General features: G+C 39.8%; 1 protein-coding gene across 1 annotated transcript in view; it reads left to right on the forward strand.

Annotated features, from left to right (window-relative positions):
• NEGR1 (neuronal growth regulator 1) overlaps positions 1-22,930 on the forward strand; it is a 301,725-nt gene that overhangs the window by 240,983 nt on the left and 37,812 nt on the right. Inside the window, exon 6 of the mRNA XM_075710468.1 lies at positions 4,102-4,253. Within this exon, the coding sequence (XP_075566583.1) occupies positions 4,102-4,253 (152 nt within the window). The remainder of the gene's footprint in view (positions 1-4,101; positions 4,254-22,930) is intronic.

The following is a 22,930-nucleotide window of genomic DNA, read 5'->3' on the forward strand; positions in this document are numbered from 1 at the left end:
CTGTGCCCCCTCCCAGTTTCTTGTGCACCTGGCAGAGCATGGGAAGCTGAAAAGTCCTTGCTAAGTACTGCAACAACTAAAAACATCAGCGTGTTATCAACATTCTTCTCCTACTAAATCCAAAACACAGCACTATGCCTGCTGCTAGGAAGAAAATTAACTCTATCCCAGCCAAAACCAGGACAATCTCATAGTCCATCTTTTTTTTTTTAAACTGTTATTGACAGATATGCTAGAAATATATGACTACAAAGGTACTGGGAATCTCTGAACCTCCACCACTTGCAGGAAAGACGAAAATACATACACATTGGGGTTTTTCTCCAGTATGTCCCCTTTACCTCTGGATGATGGAAAGCCCTTTAACTCTGGATGATACACTGAGCCTTGGACAGCTCAGTCTTTCTTTTAATGCAAAACTGAGAAGAGTCAGCTTTCCTGCGTAGTTCAGAGTAGCATGTACATTATCCTGCAGATAATTTGCAGATACACTACAAGACTAAATTTATATACTGGGAGTACACACCCTGCTATATTTTCTGCTAATAGAATAGAGAGAATCCCATTTTCATCAGTTAGCCTTGGATTGGGACCTTTTTTTTCTTTTTGTGAATCTGGATGAATCTTTGAATAAACAAACAATGGGAATTAGATCTGAAACCCCAAGTGTATGTTCAGTGTCTTAAACAAGCCTTTTGGGTCTGTAAACTATATTGTTGTTACATAGATTAATGTAAATCCAAACCCACAGTTTCCAGACTGCAAGGATCATCTCATCATACAATAGCCATTGAAACTAAACATAAAAGCAGGCGCAGACTACATCCAGTTAAAACTACCGGTCTTTGAGGCAGAGAGCTTGCAGGATTAATTCTGCCTAATCACCAAGCTCACAAGAGTTGCTGTTTGTTAACTTTCCAAAAGCGCTGGCACACAAGCGTGCTTTGCAATATTCTTCCCTGGCCAAGTGCAAGGTGAGGAGCCCAAAGCCCGAGAGCTGCATCCCGCGGGAGGCTGTGTTGCTTTCCAGGGCAGGGAGCGGGCAGGATGAACACCTCCACTCTCCTGTTGTAGCTGGGGAAAGGCGAGGAGAGGTCTCACAGGAAGGTTTCAGACCATTTAGCACTTTATCTGTCAAAAGCAGTGCCTTGAACTCCACGTGGGAGCTGTCAGGTGGCTGCATGGACCCTGAGCTGAGTGTACCCTGAGATGGGGAGGGTGGGGTGAGCTGGGAAGGGACTGGAAATTTGAGGCAAAAGTTAGTAAAAGCATCTTAAAATTATAAAAGTGTGTGGTTTCTAAGACTGTACAAGGATTCCCTGCAGAGAAGAGAATGGCTTCACTGTGCTGACTCTCAGTTTCTGAAATTCACAACTGTTAATTATGTTACATTATAGGGTTACGCAGAAATTAGATCTCAGGCATTAAATGGCCACAGGGAAGAAGCCCAGAAGTCACCTATCTAAAAATATTAATTCCCTTATCTTTGACAAAGCAAACAAGACTTACATTTGAAATAACAAAACTCATTATCATGGCTTAATATTATAATAATGTGAAGGTATTCAAATATGAAACCGAAGGTAGCTCCCCCTCGGGGCTGGCACTGATGCATGATCTTCTTTGGACGCGTAGGCATAATCTCTGGAATAAAAAGGAGATCACTCTTCCCTTTATAACTAGTGGTACAAATCGGTAAGGTGAAGAAATGTGTAGGGTGGCTGCACACAACTTAAAATGCCGTTCCAGCCTGAGAAGTAACTTGGTAAAACCCAGACAAGTAGTAAACGCTGTGTTCAGTCAATAAGCTAAGCAGAGCAGCACACGGGAATAATTAATTTAAAAGTAAAAGCATCTGGTTCTTACAACTGCAAATGGAAATCCTCAAAACTGCTGAGTTTATGCTAACTAATGCCAACTCCTCGGTCCGTTAATTATGTGGCTTATTGATATGCATATCTATCCAATTCCATTTACTCCATTTCCAGTGCTGGCCCCTTATTGTCAGCCACTTCCTAGCAGGGACGTGGAGGGAAGGTGATGCTGTCCAAACTGTGCTGGCAGGAGGCAGGAGCAGTGGGAGAGGATGGAGGGCAAGAGGAGGAGGGGAAGGGATCTGAGCTGGCACCCACAGTGCTCATCCTTTCATCAGCCTGGGGAAGGCAGCAGATCACATCAAGCAGACGCAGTTCATTTTTTTTTTTTTATATACGAATGTCATCTCTGATGGAGCATGGGGACAGCAGAAATCCCAACACCCCACAGTTTTCCAGACAAAAAAGTGAGTTAAACCTTACAGCTGTAAAATAGAGGTGCTGTAGTTCAAACTGCAGTTATGGGCCAAAAGGATGGAGGTGGCTTGGAAAAGGCTGGTAGGAATAAGCCGTAGGTAGAAGCAGAGCTGTCGCTCTGGTATCCTGAGGTCCCCTGGGAGAGGGGCAGGAGACGGGATGAGGGCGTTCAAACCCCAAAAGGCAGTGGGAAGGGATGGTGGCCATGGCTGCAGCTTGGACCCTTCCTGTTGGGGAAGGGGCATCCCAAGGAAAGAATCTGACCTGGTGCTGGAGAGACTAACTCTGGTGCGCTGCTGAGTGCCTGCCTGCTCTGCTTCCCCGAGCACCACGTGCACGGCATCAGTTGCTGCCACTCTGATAACACTGTCACCTGCTACGAGCCATGGCATGCTGGCATGGCGGTGTTGTAGCAGGGTGTATTTTGGAGCAGAGGAGGCTCTTGGGTTTTTCTGCAAGGGAGGCAGAAAGAGGAGGGACAGGCATTGGCAGTTTTAGGAGAACATTCATGTGCAGAAGCACGTGCATAAGTTGAAAGGAAAACCTTCTGCCTTTCACAAGTCTGGAGAAGAGATGAATCTTCTAACTGCAGCTTTCACTCCAAACCAGGCTTTTCAATCCCATTTTTTATGTTTCTTGCAAAACCACATGTGTCCATGGGATGTGCTATGTCGTCTCCCTGACACTGGGCTACACAGAGCAAACCAGAGTCCTTTACAGCAACACAAACTGCACAGGGAATAGAAAACCCCTGTATGTGCAGCAGCATATAGTGATTAAATTGGAGCTGAGGCACAAATGTAACAATGAGAAGTATTCAATCCACAATATGCAGAAGTGCAATTAATGATAGACTTGAAATATTTTTAGACAGAATGATAAAGATTGCATTAATTCCCACTATATATGATTATATCTTTCAATATATATAGTTAACCTGGAACTATGCTCCTTATGTGAAATATAAGGAATTATAAGTAATTAACTGCAACTACTATTTTAATAATGTTGTTACCTTTCTCATCTCCTTGTTTGATCAGACATGGTTTACCTACAACACCAACATTTAAATTGGTCATCTCTCTTTGCCCCAGTGCAGCAGTGGTGCTTCTGATGTGGCTCTGGAAGCAATATCAAAAGACCTGTACAGCTCCTATGAAGTGTGGGGTGGGATGCTCAAAGCCAGGGAAACAGAGCCAGGTCAAAAGAGCCCTTGTTTGGCTTTTTCTTATGCTTCGTAACCTGGTTTGTGTTCAGGTTGTTGTCTCAGGCTGCAGTGCTTTCCTAATTGCAAGTCTAATTTATAACTGTAGAGACCTGTAAAATAAGCTGTGGTCACAATATTATGTAGTCACATTTCAGGCTACCTAATCCTCATTTGCCATCAGCTGGAGGTGTGTAAGGACACAAGCAATCTCCAGGGTCTGAAAAAACACTCTCTGAAAGACTTACCATAAGACTTTTCTGCCCCAAATAGGGTATTTCAATTTTTAGTTAGGTTTGCCCAATTTAAAATCTAAGCTCTGGATCTGAGAGTTTATATCCTAGCCTATGTCCAGGCAGGCAGGGCCGTGGGTGTTAGTCTTTATTTTCTTTCAACTGTAGGACACACAGGCAGAAACTGTTCCCCTCCACACCCCACAGCTCCAGTGTTGCCCGTGGCCTCTCCGATCTGCCGCTATGATAATTTGGCTCGACAGACTACACTGGCAGTTTGCAAACAGCTTACTATGCTACCAGTTATGTAAAAAGAAAAGAAATTTATTGCTTATGGTATATGAGTTACAGAAATTTTCTTTTTGCTTTCTAGACTGATCAATGGTCAACAAGGAATTACTATTAAAAATTATAGTACAAGATCACTTCTTACTGTTACCAATGTGACAGAAGAGCATTTTGGCAACTATACATGTGTCGCTGCCAACAAGCTAGGGACGACCAATGCCAGCCTGCCTCTCAACCGTAAGTAACGTGGACATGTGGCAAATGCTCATGGTTGTTTGTTTCCACATACATGGATTCAAAAGCCAAAAAATAGTAGTATGCTTTTTTTCCCCTGGTTTCTTCATAAGGCATATAAATACCATTGAGTTCTTCAGTACTGGGAAATAACGCACCTGGCTATTTATTCTGTGCTGCAGAAGGGTTTCTGTTCTGACAGTGATGGCACATTTTGGGGGTATCAATGAGTTATGAATCTACAAAAATCCCACAACTAAACCCAACCCACCATCGTGGTATAGAGACAGAATTAGCATGACAAAATCTTTCTGCTCAGAATAGCAATAATGGATCACTAAGGTACTACTGTAAGCAAAGTTAAAAACTTTTTCAGCTAGTTTCAAGGAAAATACTGAGCTGAATAACTGGGGTGTGCCAGAGCCCTGCACATGGGTTGGTTTGTCGGTTGTTGGCCTCTGGTACAGAGAAGTCGCGGAGGACTTGAAGTTAAATCTTTCGGAAGAGACAATAAGCATTGTAATAGGCAAAGCAAAGCATTGAGATTTTTAGCATGAAGGTTACGTAAAATGGGTCTCAAATGTCCTGCTTGAAAGATATGTTTATCTGTGAATTTGTAGTATTTCACATTTGTTGAATATCTAGCCATCTGTTAGTGGCATCTGAAGATGTTCATAGTTGAACTTCAGTGCTAATCTGTTCTAATAGTGATAAAACTGAAAGACAAAACTTAGAATATATCCTACATACTTTTCTCTACATAAAGATATTAATTATTCAGTGAAAATGTAGATTTTTTCAGCTGCTTAAATCCTGGGGTTATTGCCTTCTAACTATGAAACTTACTTCTGAATACACTTCCTGTATGATATATATTGTCAGGATATTCTAAATTACTGCAGAAGAGACATAATAAGCAGAAAATAGCATTTGCTACCATTTTATTTAATATTTGAGAAATCATTAACGAAGTGGAAACAATGTTACACTTATTTTAAACAGAAAATGCAAGGAGTGAAAACAAAGGAATATTATGCCAGAAGCAGATAGTATTTGGTGTATTTGTAATTCAGAGAAGGTAAAATAAAGGTTCGGTTTAATTTTGAACAGAACAGAGCTGAATCTGTTTTTTAGTTGCCACCAGGATTTTATCAGTTTTAAATTGTTGAGGTACCATGTAGCCATGCTTAAAAAGCACTTTGAGATGCAGAGGTTGAAAATGTCATATAAGTACCAAGATCATTGTTACAAATCATAAAAATAGATGTTCTCCATCAGGAAAGAGATGGGATGTGTGAAACAGAACAGTCCGAGAGAAAATAGTGAAAGCTGGGTCTGATCCTGACCTCATGGAACGAAATATGCAGGTGATGTTAGCTCAGAGGTTTGACTGAAAGATCAAGAAGAAATGTCTTTATTTTATACTGTGATTTTTTTAATCTAGTCAAAACAAGGAAAGGTTTCTAAAAGGTAGTGATCTAGATTTCAGTTGGGAATGAAGATCATTTGGTGGAGTTTTTCCTTGCTCATAGTTTTCGTTAATGTTATCTAGAAAAAGTATCACTTTTAAAAAAAGAAAAAAAATTTACAAAAAAAAATCACAGGGTAGCAACTTATCAAGTGAAGACTCCTTAATACTTCAGAGAGAATTTTCTCTTGTGAAACACTACTTACATTTTATTTTGTTGGCAATGATAGCTGAACATATGCACTAGTTCAGGTATGTGTGGGGGAAGTGTTAGCAGTTAATGGTTGGTAGCAACATTTGATAGTCAAATATAGGGTTATGTATAATTTGATCATCATGTTACTTGACAGATGTTAAAAATTAGATGTTGATGTCTTATTCCAGCGTGTATTTTAAACTGTTAATTGCATTGGTGCAATACAGTCTGAGATGCGGGGCAGTTGGAATAGTATCATTAGCACAGCTTCCAGTAACGGCCGCGATTCGGGAGCCCCTCCGCATGCCCTGCTGCATTCCCATGTGAAACCACAATAGGTGCACATAGACACCAGGGGTTTTATTAAAACACTGTCACAATGCGCAGCTACAGTGGGAGCGCTTCAAATCCTGAGTGTGGAAGCCTGCACACCTCTGCTGTTAGGTATTGGCACCTTGCCCAGTATTGCTAAGTAATTGCTAATTGGCTGTTTCTGTCTGCTCTTGGGTTTTTTTTTTTTAAGAAAACTGTTTATAGCAGAGTTAGAAAGTCTGTATTTTCTTTCTTTTCACATCCCCGTGTAATAGATAAATGACATCGTAGCTGTGCACAGCTGGGAGCCTTTCTCGGGAACAGAGCTAATCATATTCTCTGTTATTGGTGTCTGCATCCTATGCAGATATAAAACTCAAGGATATCAGAAAAAGGGTTATTTTTTCCACTACCAAGAGGGCTCTGGCTCTCTGTGATCCATAAAGGCAACCTTGAGCTAATAGAAAGTTATAAAGCCAGTAAAGGGATGTCAGGACAAGGTAAAAGCTGACTTTGTGTGGCTGCGGACATGGACTGAGCGAAGGAGATGGTAGATTAACAGAGCTGTACTTAACAATGCCTGTGGGATGGATGGGGCAGGAGGAGAACTTGTCTGGAGTATGGCTGCTTACCCATGGCCAGCAGACAGAGGACAACCCCACTGCTGCTGTGAGCTGAGGTTGCCCAGCAGAAGGTCACCCAGAACCACTTCTGTCCTGGGGTGAGATAGCCAGATCAGTTTGCAGAATAACCTCACGTTTGGGGAGTTATGAACATCCCAGATCCTGCAAATGTAACAAAATTTACAATATCCCTAACTGAAGACTTGTTGGCCATGTCTAAGATCTAGCTATTAATAATAAATTCAGCAGCTGTAAAATAGAAAGACTGAGCCTTGTGGGAAAATTACAGAGAAGCAGTCATTCCAATAAATTAATAATGAATGGGAATTTGCTAATTATTCATGGCTAAGTCCTCTGCATCATCCAAATGTGTTGGTTTTTGTGGGTAAGCGTAAGAAGTACATGATCCTCCCAGAGCACCCACATGAACAGTGTTTGTTGGACAGTCCCATCCTGCCATCTATGGGCCTAATTGATCAGATGTCTAGCACTGCCTATGCTGGCTTTTCCCAGAATTTCTGGTGATTACAAAGAAGAATGTAGTCCTTCCCTGTAAATAAAGTATGGATTTGCTGATTCATTAAACCCAGGAGATGAGGCGTTATGATGTGCACCCAGGGTAAGAGGTTCCATCTACAGGGGCGAGGAGCCAACAGGGAATAGAATAGCCCTTTTTTAATTAAACAGATTTTGCTTTTAAATTAGCACAATCTTAATTCAAGACAAAAGGCATTTTCCTACAAATAAATCTGCAAGGCCATTGTGAGGGGAGGGAGTTATCATTAACCATTGGCACTGAGGTAGCCTTATTCAACCATTTTTCTCAAGCAGCAAAAACAGAAATGGTCTCTATCGCTGCTAAAGCAGCAACATCCTTACCAAGGTGTCTCCTGTCCTTGCACTCTCCTGGCCAGGAGCTACAGTTGGTAGTGGATTTCTTACTTTCTCTTATCCAAGCTGAGTTGTGGCAGAAGGTTTTTCCTGCCTTTCATGGATGAGGATAAAGGTGGAACTCAGCCCCCACTCCCTGAGTGGGATGTGGAGTGAGATGCTGCTACCACAAGCCCTTGATGAGCTGCTGGAGACCCTGGCTTAGGCAAGGAGCTCATCTCTGCTCCATGGCACCAGAGCTCTAGGCCGTACATGTCAGGTTGTAGGGTGCATCATTTTAGTATCCTGGCTCGGTCAGGGGTACAACGCCAACCCCACGCCTCTGCAAGCCTGTCCTCATGTCCTCTCTCCTCTGCCTGAGCACTTGTTAAATTAGGACAGGAAACTGAGTGGTTGTTGAAGTCCTACATTTTTAATCTGCATGTAGATTTAATCTATACATGTATAGAAACTACAAATCTACTTAAGAGAGTGTTCATAGAGGCATTAAATTCACTGCTACATGTGTGATCTGTCTGTCCCCTGAAGACATACCATCCACAAAAGTCTGGATTCATGTAAGCCATCATCTTGCAAAGATGAAAATAATCATTACTTCTCTAGTAGATATGTGTGTGTTTATTCTTAAGTAAAGGTATTATTTTTATTTTCTAAAGAGCACCTCCTACACGTTCCCTAGTATTTTTAGAAATACTATAAATAATTTGTCTGGTAAGTGGTACCTTTCTTAAGAAAACTTGCAGTACAGAGGAAGCATTCATGTCCATTACTAACAGCTGCCAAAGAAATTAGTTCCTTTAAATGGCTGGTTATATGATCCACAGGTGTTACTGATGTTCAGGTTTATACAGAAATCTTAGATATATTGTCAGTAATTCAAAAACGTAAATAATTGTGAAGAGCTGCAGAAAAGGTCAGTACTGACATTTGGAAGGAGGAGGAGTATAGCAAGGTGTGTGAGATGTGGTAGTATCTTCTGTGCTAAATTAATTGCGGCAGCTAAACAGAACTACTTTATTGAATAAGCATCCAACTGTGAACTTATGGTTAGTGCAACATGCTTATAATCTTGTCTCAAACATTTCTACATGCTAGGAAGCACCAGACCATGCCCTCAATTTATATGTGTTGATTGCATTGTGTCCTGGTTCCTACATAAAGATTCCCAATTAAACTGCTGTATTAATATTTTTAATACATTAGGTTTCATGTATGAAATGCAAAAAAAAGTTAATATTTTTCCAAAAATTTAAATTAATTCATTGTAAATTGCACATAACGTAATAATATGCACGTTCCTCAGTGGCACTATGTATAATTGGTGTAGTGTTCTACTACAGTACTTCTACTGGAACATCAAATACCCAGAGGTATCAAGGGTATGTGCAGAGTGGTAATGGCCTTGCTATGACACATCTTATAAATAATGGGACAGGCAACCATTTTCCATGGTCATTTCCTGTTATGCCAAGTCATGAAAATCAAAGAAAAACTAGGCTTAAGGGGACTTAAGACTTCAGAGTTCATCTCAGTCATCTGACCGAGGGCAGGCTCATGATGCTAATCGTTGTTCCTGGCAGCTGTTGGACCTGCTCCCCTCAATCCATAGTGACCCATCGTGGTCAGGTTGTAGCTGTGCTTCTTTCTTGCATTAGCAACTCTTCCTTCAAATTTAAACCAGACTTTTTTTTACTGCAGCTGAAGCCTGTTTCCACCCATCATAGTCACCATGGGAAGAAGAGAGAGCAGGGTTTCTCAGGACTAAGAAGAAACAAGATCTGGGCAGAGGGAGGGAAGGGCAGTGCCATGGCAAAATAATTGTCTCCAAGTTCATAAAAGCCTCTCCTGAAATGAGCAAGGGAATGATTCAAAATTGGTAACTTTATATACTGATAAATATATGTGTTTGCACTACCATCGTCTGTAACAGTGGTGACAGGATGGCCAAGCTTGCTGCTGGGACAGGTACCCTTCCATCACCATTTTGCAATAATAATTTAATATTGTCTGATGTCTGGGCTGCAGTCATATTCCTGAAGTGACTGTTCCGAACCCTTAAGGGTTTTTCTATGCCCTTACTCCTCCAGCTTTAGCAAGCTTTAGTTTCTTTTCCTTTATTTTTTTTTTTTTCCTTTTTCTGTTTTTTTGCCCCAAACACATCCAGGAGCTGGGATGTGAACATCTCAAACTCAGCCTTTCTGGAGCTGTATTTAGAGCGAAGGGGCCATGCAATGCAGCTGTGCTGCAGGGATCCGGTGGCAGCAGCTGCACTGCTCAGGTTAGTGGTGCAGCAGATCCGTCTGCGGGGCACTCAGTTCGACGTGCTCCCCCTGTGCCCAGCGCATGGCCCTGGCTGCAGCCCAAGACCTCCTTCAGGATGAGCATTTGTTATTCTGCCTGGAATAATATTCCCCTGATGCAGATAAGGTCTGGGCTGCATCACTGGCCATTCTCACCTCTCCCTGGCACGGACCTCTGGACCTCCCGCAGGAGTTGTCCCGTACCATCCAGGATGCGTGCAGGCCCTGCAAGGCTGGCGCTGCTGCAGGTGGTCCTTATTATCAGTAATTTAGCTTTTAGTTATTGTGCAAAGACTGCTTCGGTTGTCTTCTGTTCAAATAGTTTCATACCATTGTTAAACTCAGCAGTTTCTTTTTATTGACTGAGAAATCGTATTTTAGTGTATTTGGATATGCGACAGGTTTCTGCTAAGTTTTAGCTCGATAGCTTTGCCTGGCCTACCAAATTTGACATTCCTAGAAATAAATTTATTCTTCGGGGAAATTCCCTTTATGTCCACCATTTCAGCTGTTGTCCAATTACCTAAGAAAGATTTTACTATTTTATCTCTCAAATACTGGCCTGCAAAGCAAATCAAACTTAAATTTGCATAGTTCTGTGTTATGTCGCAGCCAGGCGGGCTGGTCTGCACCAAAAAAAAAAAAAAAATTATATAGATATATCTATATAGATATATAAAGAAAATTTAAATGAAAATTCCTGTACCCATTGGGAGCCTTTTCAAAGACTGCTGCAGTCAGTCAAAAGATATTTGTTGATTTAACAATGTTTGGATCAAGCCCAAAGTCTCCTGTAGACATCACTGTGCAGAGAACTGGTTCCATGGACCTAGTTTTTCACTGGGGGAGTCCTGTCCAGGTCTGCCCCAGGGGTGCAGTCATTGCCCTCATCTGCTCATACTGCTCCTGCTGAGTGTGCCAGGAAGGTGTCTTTCTCCACATCTCAGGAGAGGTGATGGACAGGGAGCAGATTTGAAATCCATTCTGGGAACTTCCAAAGCATTTGTAAAGGTGTGGTGACACATCTGAGCCACCATGCTTTCTTACGGCTTCTGACCTGCTGCAAGGGATATCCAGGTCCAGACCTGTAGGGTTTCATGGTATACCCTTTATAAAACCAAGCCAAATCTTTGCGTGATGCATTGTCCTATCTCGAAGCTCATAACATCTGTGGTGTACCTCTTCTGTTACAGAGCGAAGGTGATTTTTCTTTTTTTCTTTTCCCACCTCTGTGTGTGCTCTATCTTCACTGGTGGGTCTTCTGGTCTAAGTCCTCAGTTTTGCTTACCACATCCAAGATGGCGTAATAGGACCAGCTGCTACAGGAGAGGTGATCCATGGTGGAAAGGACCTGTCCTGGGGATGGAGACTGGGACAGGCACCCACCTCCTGATCAGTGTGTTGAAATTCAGAGAATTAGAGCGGCAGGGTTATAAATCTGGGAGATAGTTCCTCGGGAACCTTTCTCAAAGACCAAGGTGTATTCATCCAGGGCATTTTAACTGAGTGATCATGTTCCCAGTGGAAAACAACTCTCTGAAAACTTTCAACCGTCCTCAATGGGATTCATAGGCAAGGTGAAAACCTTTCTTCTCTCCCCATTCTTGCAAAGGGTGAAATGCAGACGTACAATGCAGCTGAACAGCGCACAAGTAAAACAGAGTTTTCTTTATATCAGAAGTACACCTGGGGGACTAGTTTCATAAGATATTGCTGAGACAAGGAGCCCAGCAGAGTTAAAAACTCAGGACCTTAAATTCATATATTCATATCGAATAAGATAAATGGCCAAATCCACCATTTATGTAAGTCGTAATAATTCTGTTAGATGTTGGGTGTGAGATCCTTCCATATGGATGCCAACTGCTGCTCCAGGTAACAATTACTGAGAGTTAAGGAGAAATTTTCTCTAAATCCATTTTCCAGCTTGAGCTTTATTCTGAATTATATGACAATAAGTAACTGAGATAGGATGAGGTAGAAATAACCCATCTGAGCAAGACCAATAATGTGTTTCTCCTTGACATTTAGAAGAAACTTTAAAAGCCTGAGGGTGTATCTGTGTTTGAGGGGGAAAAAAAAAGAAACAAACAAAAACCCCGGTGATCTTTGCTATGGATCCTTACTGAAGTTGCCTTTATGTCATGTTTTGATACATTGGTGTCTATATTCTTAAATTGTGCAATTATGACCATAGCTAACAATGTTTAGACACATATTCTTACTGAACTGGATAAATCAGAGAGGTTGAAGCATGTCTAGAGGCATGTCTAAATGTTCATCTTTAGGTATCATTTAATTATGATGATTAAAACATTCAAGGTCACCTGTGGAACTTATTTACAAGTGCGCTGCTGAAGGCAGCAGCTGCCTGTGCCCTGAACAGGGCAAGGAGCACTGAAGGGCAAAGCTCTTCTTTAACCTGTGTTTCTTTTCAAGAGGTAGAAAACCTTGAAGTAAATTACCTTTTTAGAAAAATTGAAAATCCAAAGAATACCATGTATAATAAATGGGATGAAAACTAAAAGTTCTATAATGTAACAATATAAATATATTTTACAACTCAATCTGGAATACAGACTTCAGCCTTGGCCTCAAAAATTTTGCAGAATAGGGGGGGGAGGTTCATAAATGGGTGACAGGAAACAAAGAATGAAAAAATTCCCATGTCAAGAGATTAAAGATTATTACTGTCTATCTTCTAAAGGAAAAGAGGCTTATTGAAATATTGGCTAGTCTAGAGAAGGTGTATTAGGAAGTTTTCTCATAAAACAAGCCCTGGAGAGCTTTCACTTACACTAATCAGTGGCAAATTTTAAACCTAATGCAAAGCACTTCTTCATTAAAATATTATTAAGTGTAGAACTTATTTTCATAACAAGTTGTTGAGACCAAAGCTCATGGGGCTTTAAAAAGGAATTAGCTATTGATCAAGGATATCAAGAATTTTCATGAAAATCATAGAAGAGATTTTGAAACCAGGTTCAGTATTTAAGCAAATAGTCTGACAGTTTGGAAAATGCCATAACTGAGATAATTTACCAAATAAATTCTAGGTTATTTAACAAAAGCACTTGCTTGAAACCAAAGGAAATTTATCTGAAAAACATGTGTACTCCTATCATGTCAAGTGTCCTCTAATTTAGAGATTACTAAAAATAATAGAGATTATCTCCACAGCTTTTATTTACATTTTCCTGACAGTTGCTATATGTTCCTAATCGTCTGAACAGTTTGTGAACTGAAGAAAATTAGAAAGAAAAAAAATTCCTTTTTTTGCTGTAAGAAAGCTAAAACTAGATTCAGAGATTTAAAACTGTGAGCTTTTTCAGTGAGCCCACACTATAAACACTAATTAGCCTCTGTACCGAATCACATAAGTAACAAAATGCTGAGGTAGAGAACTAAATTAATGTTATCCATATTTCCACCTCCAGGTTTATATGTTGAGATTTTGACTGGCTTTTAAATAATAAATTGAGTAGAAAAGCTCAGTCTTCTCAGGGCTTTTCCAAACCTCAGATGAAAAACTTTGGCATCGGATCATAGAATCATAGAATGCTTTGGGTTGGGAGGGACCTTTAGAGACCATCTAGCCCAACCCCCCTGCAGGGAGCAGGGACAGCTTTAACCAGATCAGGTTGCTCAGAGCCCCGTCCAACCTGAACTTGAATGTTTCCAGGGATGGGGCCTCCACTGCCTCTCTGGGCAACCCCTTCCAGTGCTTCACCACCCTCATTGTAAAAACGATGCTTAGATGTTAGATGCTTAGATATTGCTTGCAGTATTAGAAATACTTCATGAAAAAGACCTATGACAAATTTTTCACAAACATACTTTTTTTCCAAACATATTATCACAAGTAAAAAAGCTGATTCCTTGACTTTAAAATGTTCTGCTATGAAGCACCAACAACAGTAATCTGAATTTTACTGTGCAGTAGGTGCTGTTACTGTTACAGACCTTTTCTTATAAATTGACCTGTAAAAAGATATTCCAATTTTTAGACTATGCAGCATTTAGATTTCATGAACTTTATTCAAAGATAAAACACAAACCTGAGAATTTGATCATTTAAATTCTGTTAATTTACTCAGTTAATATACTATTCCGAGTGAAAGAACATTTCATTTTAAACTATTGGGGATGTGAAGGGGAAAGCAACGGATCTCATGAAGTAACCACACTGTAAACTAAGGCACATCACAATATAGCAGTGATGTACAGCTATTATTTATTTAGCCGATAAAATGTACATCTGGTACCAGGCACTTTTCTTTCCTAATGCTATTGCTGAGCTTTCCACAGTGCTGCAAGTATATGAGAAAATGTCTGTCAGGCTGGAGAAACTAATTTTGGGGTAAGGGTCCAACAATGTCTTATCTATATCAATAGAGAGTTTAATGTTTTTAAAGCTACGATTTTACAGCTAAAGGTAGCTCTATGCAGCTCTTAACCTTCTTCAGCAAGGTGCATTTCTTCACCTTCTTCACCTTTCTTCTTAACCTAGAGCTGAGTTTAAAAAACAGATTTCTGCTATTATTACAGCAATATATTTTATAAAATATGTGTGTTTCAAAATAGTACTTTTAATGACTAAGTGGTTGACATTTTGAAGCAAAATAGCACTTTTTGCAAAATAACAAGACGCTTGCCCTGAATGCAGATTTCTAAATTAGGATGCAATGTGAAAAAAGGATTAAAGTTTCCCTGCACTACTTGTCATCATCCTGTCTGAATTTCAGTATGTCACCCATCAGACACATGGTTCTCCTACTAAAGAAATTTTGCAGCCAGTCCATTTTTGTTTGCAAATGAAAGGCTTACTCTTGACCTTTCAGCATTTACTCACAACCAGCAGTGCTAAAACTGCTCCTGGGGTCTGTAAATATTGTTCCACAGTTAAGTGTGCAACTTAAGGAGACAGATCACCATGTCCAGGAAATGCAAGTGTCAATGCAACTGAGAAAGGTAGTTCAGGTCTTTACAGTCTTTGTTAATAGTTGTTACACAAAATACCCTATAAAATTTGCATTACTTTAAATAAAATTCCCAGTCCAAGGACTGGAACCATCATTCCCCTATTTATAAAAACTTTTTCCCAGAGTGCCTGGGACTTTTCTTGAGCATAAAAATACTTTCATGCATTTTCTCTTAGCACATCATGATGGACATTGTCGTTTTGGAAGGAGGGGAGTGAGGAGGAATGTGGTGTGTTTGACCTTGTGTCCTAGGTCTGACGCCAGCCTGAGCTGCAGCCACCCCAGCACAGCAGAGCAGGAAGGACCTGTGGCTGGAGCTCGTTACAGAGCTGCTAACAACTCTTCATTTTTGCTCAGTTTGCCTAGGGTTTTGGAACTGACACCCGGCTCTGATGCTGCACATGACGTCAGAGTGAAAGGAAATTGTCTTTGAATAAACATTTGCGCAATACTGGTTGAGCAAAGCAAAGGCTGGGAGAGTGTTGTTTCTACACATAAATCAATGTAATAAAGTGCCGCTTGGGAAAATAACTGCTTAGGCTGCGGGATGAAGCTGGTCCAAAAATTGAATGGGTATGAATTTGTCATGCATAAATCCAGGCTGAGAGAGGAGGATTTCTAACCTTTAGAACAGCTGGGTTCTGCAACAGTCTTCAATAGAGAGTGGTGGGGCAAGCAATCAAAATGATTTCAACAATGAAGCTTAGTGACTTTATCAAAAGGATTTGTCCTCAGTGCTAAAGAAATAAACCAAAAGCCTCAGGTCTGCTCCATACAAAAAGTCAAAAAAGAAGACGCAGCTCTTGAGTACAATTCTCTTTCTGCTGTTCCAATGAACACCTTACTGCAAAGCTAAACAAAACGCAATTTCACCCAGGTATTTAGTGCTGGTTTGATTTTATTATCCTGTTTAACAAGTGGCGTATGTGGTCAGCATTAACGAAACGATTGGCCTGGGTCTAACTCTACCTAATGCCTTCTTCCAAGCTACCCATGTTTCTAGGTTTCTTTAAGGTGATTTTTATTGTTTTGCATTTAAGAAAAGAAGTCCTGTTTGTCTTTTTGCAGATGAAGATTTATTTCATCTTCAATACATTAGAAGTAGCCAGTTTGTTGTGTGTGTTATTAAAGCAGTGAAAGGACGATGTAGCAAGGGGTCAGCGTAGGCATCCTTGGTGCTGAGGAGGGACTGCAAGAGGAGTTGGGCCAGTCCAGGGTTATCTCAGCAAGGTTTAGGTGGATTTGGTGTCCAAAAGAATGGAAAAGATATTTCCATTTACAGAAATGGTATGTTTAGGGTTTGCATGCTAATAGTATGTTTATAATATGCTAATTGTAGTTCATCTGTGCAACGAGATTCTAAGCTGTAGCATGATGCCTACCTTAACAAGTTGTGCAGAAGAGCAGGTCTACCTTTGACCTTGGCAGGGAGTCCTCCTTGTTTTGGGTGTAATCTTCTGAGGCAGGATCCTGGTATGTAAATAACAGATAATCTAATATTTTAAATTTCACTACCTTAACCATGAAAAAGTTATCGGGTCTGACAACAGCTATCACAGTCTGATATATCTAAATCTCTTGTGGGAGATGATAAATGAGTCCTTTGAGAAGTACATGTTGTTTATTTCAAACCATTGATGTGTGTGCTTGGATCCTCTGTTTTCTTGTAGGCTCTTTGCAGCAGACTTCTGTTCCTTGATCTCAGCTTTTAATAGCTGCCAGGCAATAAACGCATTTCCTTCCTCTGGGTGTTTGCACGATGACTTGTTCTATAGATTAGCCAGGCACTGTTTGTCTCATGTTCTACCTATTTCCTAGTACCAAATGAAAAACAGTTGTACTTTTCTATGACTCATTTATAACGGGAATAATCCACATTAATGTTCACCATCGTATTCCTCTCTTTTTTTCTCTGACTTGTAGCATTATGTGGCTTTCTGTTTCTCTTGGAAAGTTCAAAGTCAAATCTTATAATGTGCTCCTTCTTAAAATCTGGATAGAGATGTGCAGCCATAACTCCAGCTTAATTAAGTCTCCTTTTACAGAAATTGTAGACGTTTTGTGAATTTCATCATGATGTTCACACATTTCACCATGTAATTTATAGAGATTTGTAATGATTCATTTGATAGGCATTGTCTGTGGATTTCAGTTCATCAGGGATCAGTAGAACTATAATTACACAGTAATTATTTAATAACTTACTCACAAATTGCTGTGCCAGTGAAAGCAAATATCAGAGCAGTTGAACAGCATCTAGTTCTTGTAGGCATGTGTTATATACATACAAGGATTGCAGAGCTGGGGTGCTTACTCTAAACACAGTAGTAATACATAGATCAGGCAAGAATGCCTATAAATGAGAATGTGACTTTTATTCCGGAAACAGTTCTCTATTCCTGTATTCCAAGAGCTGCAAGCAGCAGGAGAAGACTTTCACCTGGGAAACCCTAGCGGAGGTTAACCTGGAGGTGGTTAGGTCAGGAACCCAGGTTCCCCCTGGTCAGGGGGGAACATCTCTAAGGGCTGACTCAGGGTGTAATGGACCCTGGTTGCACAGGTACTATCTATTGGCCTATAGATCAGCTACAAATGGTAGCGATTTGGTTAGGTACCTGACGTTAGTACGAACTCTTTCCCATCAGCTCCCTGTGTCCAAGTTACTGGTCTCTTGTAACTCAGGCAGATTCCCCTGTTTTCCTGTTTGCTGATAATGGGGACGATGTGTTGCTCAGTCGCCTGCTGCTGTGGGGACTTCTCCTTAGCCCAAGGCTGCTCTGTGTGCCCATGGGACATGGAGGTCCCAGCCCCAGGTCACTGCTCCGAGTCAGCGAGAGAACAGGCAGGAATGTGGTTCTTGTGTACCAGGACTTGCATCCTTATAGGTGGACTCCCTGTCTGACCCCAAGTTAATAATATTTATTTGGAAATCATGCTCTGCTCCAGTGAAATGAACTATTCACGTTAGCCAAAGCATAAACGCATGATGCAATTTTAGTACATGTATGGCTGCGCGATACCTCTGACTGCACCAGAGTAGTGAAACCGGCATTTCTGCATGTGCAGAGCTTTACAAAAAACCTCAGCTTTATCATATCAGTATAATTTAATATGGCAAGATATCCCATGGAAAAAAAAACTGGGAAAAAATAGAATTACTCTTCCTGGCTACAGAGTATAACATTTTGTAACATTTCTAGCCCACAAATCTTTTATACAGCCCAGATCAAATGTGCATGTGTCAGAGTAAATGCTGCCGGACATATTGATCAAAGGTCTTAAATATTGAGGTCAGCTGTCTCTCCTATAGACTGCATATAGCTTCCACTGTGTGCCAGAAAAAAGCAAGTCTACCTCTTTTCAACACCCGGGTAAGGTGCAGTCAGCCAGAAAGCAGAAGCGTTTTTATATGTCATTTGGTCTTTCCAAGAGAAGCTGAAGTACGGCTTAACAATATACTCCAGCCTTGCGCAGCATGAGTGAAAACACGCTGGTGCTGGCAGAGGGTTTAACTGGGCTGCAGAGCTGTGTAGGAGAGGAAGGTGTCTCCGGGAAGATTCCCCTGCGTCCAGGCTATTTTTATTGGAGTTGTGCATATTCAGAAGTGGGAGAAAATTAACAAACCTGCCTATTATAATGAACCTGGCAAAAGCATTTGTTTAAAAGTATTAGCAGTTGCAGGCATACTGCTGTACACACAGGAAGGAGGTAGTGCCATGGCATGTGTCGTATTACATCTCTAATGTATATTTTGCCTTATTTACTTCCAGAAATATAGCGACAGTTGTGCAGATTTAAAGAATGACCTCTGAGAACACGAATATAATTATTGGGAGTCAGAGCAATGCTAATCATATGTTTCTGAACAGCAAAAATGCTAACAGATTTCTAGATCTACATTATTCATGAGCTTCCTATTTATACATATGAATGAAAGACCAAGCTAAAGGGATGCAAACTACTTTGTCACTTTTTCTTCATTTTGCTGTGGTGTCAGCAGCTGTAAAAATCTTTAAAGCAGTGATTTTCTCTGGAAAAAATCTGAAATAGGAAAGAAGCAATAATGAGCAAATATTGTTTATCCTTTATAATCCTATAACTTGAACAACTAAATAAAAACATTGTAGTTCATGTAACTTCTGTGATGTAGACATAATTAAAATGTTGATAGGAAATAGAAATTCAATAGGTTTCTCTGTTTGCTTCACCCTGGTTTTGTTGCCTAAGGCATGGACAGCACACAGGAGACATGACACCAGGAAAGGGCCAGACTCGTTAGCAGCCTCATTAGACCTTTGACTTCAACAGAAGGTCATATTCAGTGTAGCACTGCTGACAATTGAGTTGTCTGTCTTTTCTGTTTCTTTGTCCATTTTGTAATTTGGTTATGCAGCGCTGTTCTATAAACTGGTTTACAAGAGCAACGGGCTGGGAAGCATTGATTAAGCATTTAGAGATCAATTTCAGAAAACTCTTAAAATGTTTTTTCTCTTTCATGAATAGAGCCATTCCTTTCCCACCATTCATTTTAATTAAAAACATTCAATTTATTTTAAGGCTTTTTCCTTTGTGAGAATCTCCATGACTGGTTACTACGCGCTGATTGATCATCCCTTGACATTTAGGTGTGCTCTCTGCTTTGCAGAGAGCCTGTGTGTCACACAGAGGGGACCATGGCAGATTCTTACATTTATGGAATGATGGGCAAAGCACAACATACAAGTTGAAATGGGTGGTCAGGCAACACAGGGACAGGTTAGATTACACTAGGAAGCTTTCAAAAAATTTCCCTTAAGTGTTTGTGGTTAAAACAACAGCTGCTTCTTTTCCTTTTGGGCAGACAGTCCGCCGTGGGTCTGGCTGCAGCCAGTCATTGAGAAATTGAGATGCTTCAAGTGTGCAGGGGAATGGAATTTAATAAATCGTATCCTCAATAGTGCTTTTCTAATAAAAGTTATAGGAAAAAAATTGTAAACCATGTCGAAGACTTCATAAATGCAGGCCCTCAACAGAGACTGCAAATTGGTTGTGCCTTTTATTATGTTTTATTTCTGATAATACTCGACAGTGTCTTGTAACTGGATACACAGCGCTGAGAGAAATGCTTTTCGATTTGACATCAAACGAGCCCTATTGATGTATCTTCTTAGAATGCAAAAGTGCTGTCTGAGGTTTTCTTCGTTTACGAAAGTTATTGTTATGTTTCATAAACTGCAGTGGGTGTCCTTAGGCTAGGAATGCAATGCTGTAAAAATCTTTCTCTGCATCTGAAGGGGCCTCAGTTTCTTTGGAAAAAAAACATCCTTATGTGTCTTTACATAGAGTAAGTAGTGTGTCCCTAATACCAGGGTGGCCAGACCGTTTTGATCCCTGTGGCATTTCAGCAGAAAAGCAGAGCTCCTCGCTGACCAGCAGCTGCTGGTTCCTTTCCCTTCTTTTTAAATCCAGAGCATCACTTCTCTCTCGGGTGACGTATTTGCTACTATGCATCTCTTCCACATCCCGAGGTCATTCAGAAGGCTGCAGACACCCCTACACACCCAGGGCGTCCGTGGGACTCGCCATAGAACAAAATATTTCTACCTGCTTTTGGAGTTCTTTGCCTTTCCTTGGCTTCTCTCTGCACGTAACCTTCGCCATCTCCAAACTACCCATAACCCTATTTTCTTTGCAATTAACGAATGAATACTTTTTGCTTTCCTGATGTGAGTGAACCTTTGCGTCGTTTGTTTTACTTTTTTCTCTTAGACCTGCTTTGCAGGAGTTTCTTCAGCCACCCATTGCATGGGACTGTTGAACGCTGAGATCCATTCTGAAATCTGTAAAGATTTCATTGTCCAAATTTGGTTTATAAATCTGAAAAATTTTATTATTCATTTATTCAAATTTATTTCTGTTCCTTGAAATCTGTTGCACTTTACTTTTTCATTTTTAATAGTTTAGTGCTTGTAAATACTAGCGCAAAGCAGTACTAGTGATGGGACCTTAAACTAGTGGGTATATTTTTGTGATACTCAAAAAGTAGACTGCTATATGAATGGGTGCTTTTGCCAAAATCCCTTTGCTCAGGATAAATTTCCGTGATTTATTCATTTCCTCAAAATATAGACATTCCTGTGAAAGGTAAAGCCTTGACCATATACCAACGTGTTATAGACGTGAAATTGTTGTGATAGTGGGAACAGAAACTGCATACTTTTACTGGCAAGAATATCAAATGCATGACCTTTATTTTCAATATTATTTTGAATGTTTTTAATGGAAATATAATATTTGCTTGTTACTGGTTCACTCCCCCCCACCCCCCCAATTAAATTATATTGAAAACTTTTTATTTTTCATGCTATAAAATAGTTCATGCTACTTAGAATATGATGATTCATTCTGGAAATTATTAAAAATTAATTAAATAAATAATGTTAGTAGTCTCCAGAGTTAAAACAATGTGTTATTTTAGTATCTTTCTTTGATTTTTCATAATAAAATCAAATCCCATTAGAATTTTAAGTAAAACTTTAAATTCATGTCACTACTTTTTGTGTGCCAGCTAAGAACACATGTGGTGCTCAGGCCTGGTACTCCACAGAAATGCCTTTCAGTGAGTGCTCTTAAAACTTAACTTTCATTGGACTTCTTTTACAAGAGTACACTAAAAGTTGTCATTGACTTGGTTTTCTACAGCCTTAAAAATGTTTGAATATTTATTGAAAAACTCCTGCTTATCAAGCAAAACCAAACTACTGTAGGTGTAGAGCAGTGAGGAATGCTGAAGGATGGAATGAGTAAACTACCTGGCAGTTTCAGGTCTCAAACTTCAAGTTGATAATTATTTATATTTTTTAATGTCTCATAGACATTGAGCTATTAAATTCTTATAATCCTGTAACAGAAGAACAAACCATTTAAATAAAATAAACAATTACTAGGCAATTAAGGTGTAATAACTCAAAGCTGTAGAAGAGCTCAAATTGTGATTGCGAACTATTAATGGTGAGTAAAAGACACAGGATAAATTAAGGTCATGTCTCTACCCAATCCACTTACAGTTTCCATCCAAAAGATTTATTATTAATATGTTTTTCCATTTACCATTGTACTCAGTCTCTGGCTTACCTAGGCTTAAAGACCTCTATTTCAAAATAAATCATTAATCTTTACCAAAGCTGATAAAGCCCAGGGGAGATTAGATTAAACAAGCCTGGTTAATTATCAGAGGTCATAAATGAAAACAGTTATGAGGGGTTTTTTTTAATTAATTAATGTGTTAGCATTTAATTGCCAGTTGTATTTTGGACCAGTTATTGATTCCTCCAACACATGAGAAGTCTAAATATTATTACAGCAAAATCCAGCAATTTTACTGATGCAGACTGAAATGAAACAAGCTTTTTGTATTCTCCTGTTACAAAATGCTCTCCTTATGATCTGTAAGTGATCTAGTCTGGTAGCATCATGTTTTGACACTTTCTCAGATCTAGAAATTGCACTCTCGTTAGATAAGCTGTTACTGCTATTGAGTAAGCACCTGCCCCCATCCTATAATAAAATACCTCATAAAGTTGTGTTTTCTCTTACACAGTGTATGTAGATGCCATTCTATAGTAAATATTAACATCTTATCATGCCTTTTCAAATAATTTGTATTTATCTTAAGAAAACTCATGGGATTTTAAACCAAATATAAATAGGGAAACTGTTTAGAGTGTTGGTGATTAATTTCTAGACTACAAAATACTAGCATAAACTAGAATAACGTCAGAAAGAAAGAACTAGAATATATGCCAATGCTATGGTTTTGTCAAATCGAGTGTTCTTGATTGTGTATCTGACTTCTCAGTCTTCCTAAAAAAATACTATTGAGCAGAATGGATTTCTATGCTCTTGTGTGTGTCATATCCTAAAATGAGA

The sequence above is a fragment of the Pelecanus crispus genome, chromosome 5, assembly GCF_030463565.1.
Source record: "Pelecanus crispus isolate bPelCri1 chromosome 5, bPelCri1.pri, whole genome shotgun sequence".
Classification (NCBI taxonomy): Eukaryota; Metazoa; Chordata; class Aves; order Pelecaniformes; family Pelecanidae; genus Pelecanus; species Pelecanus crispus.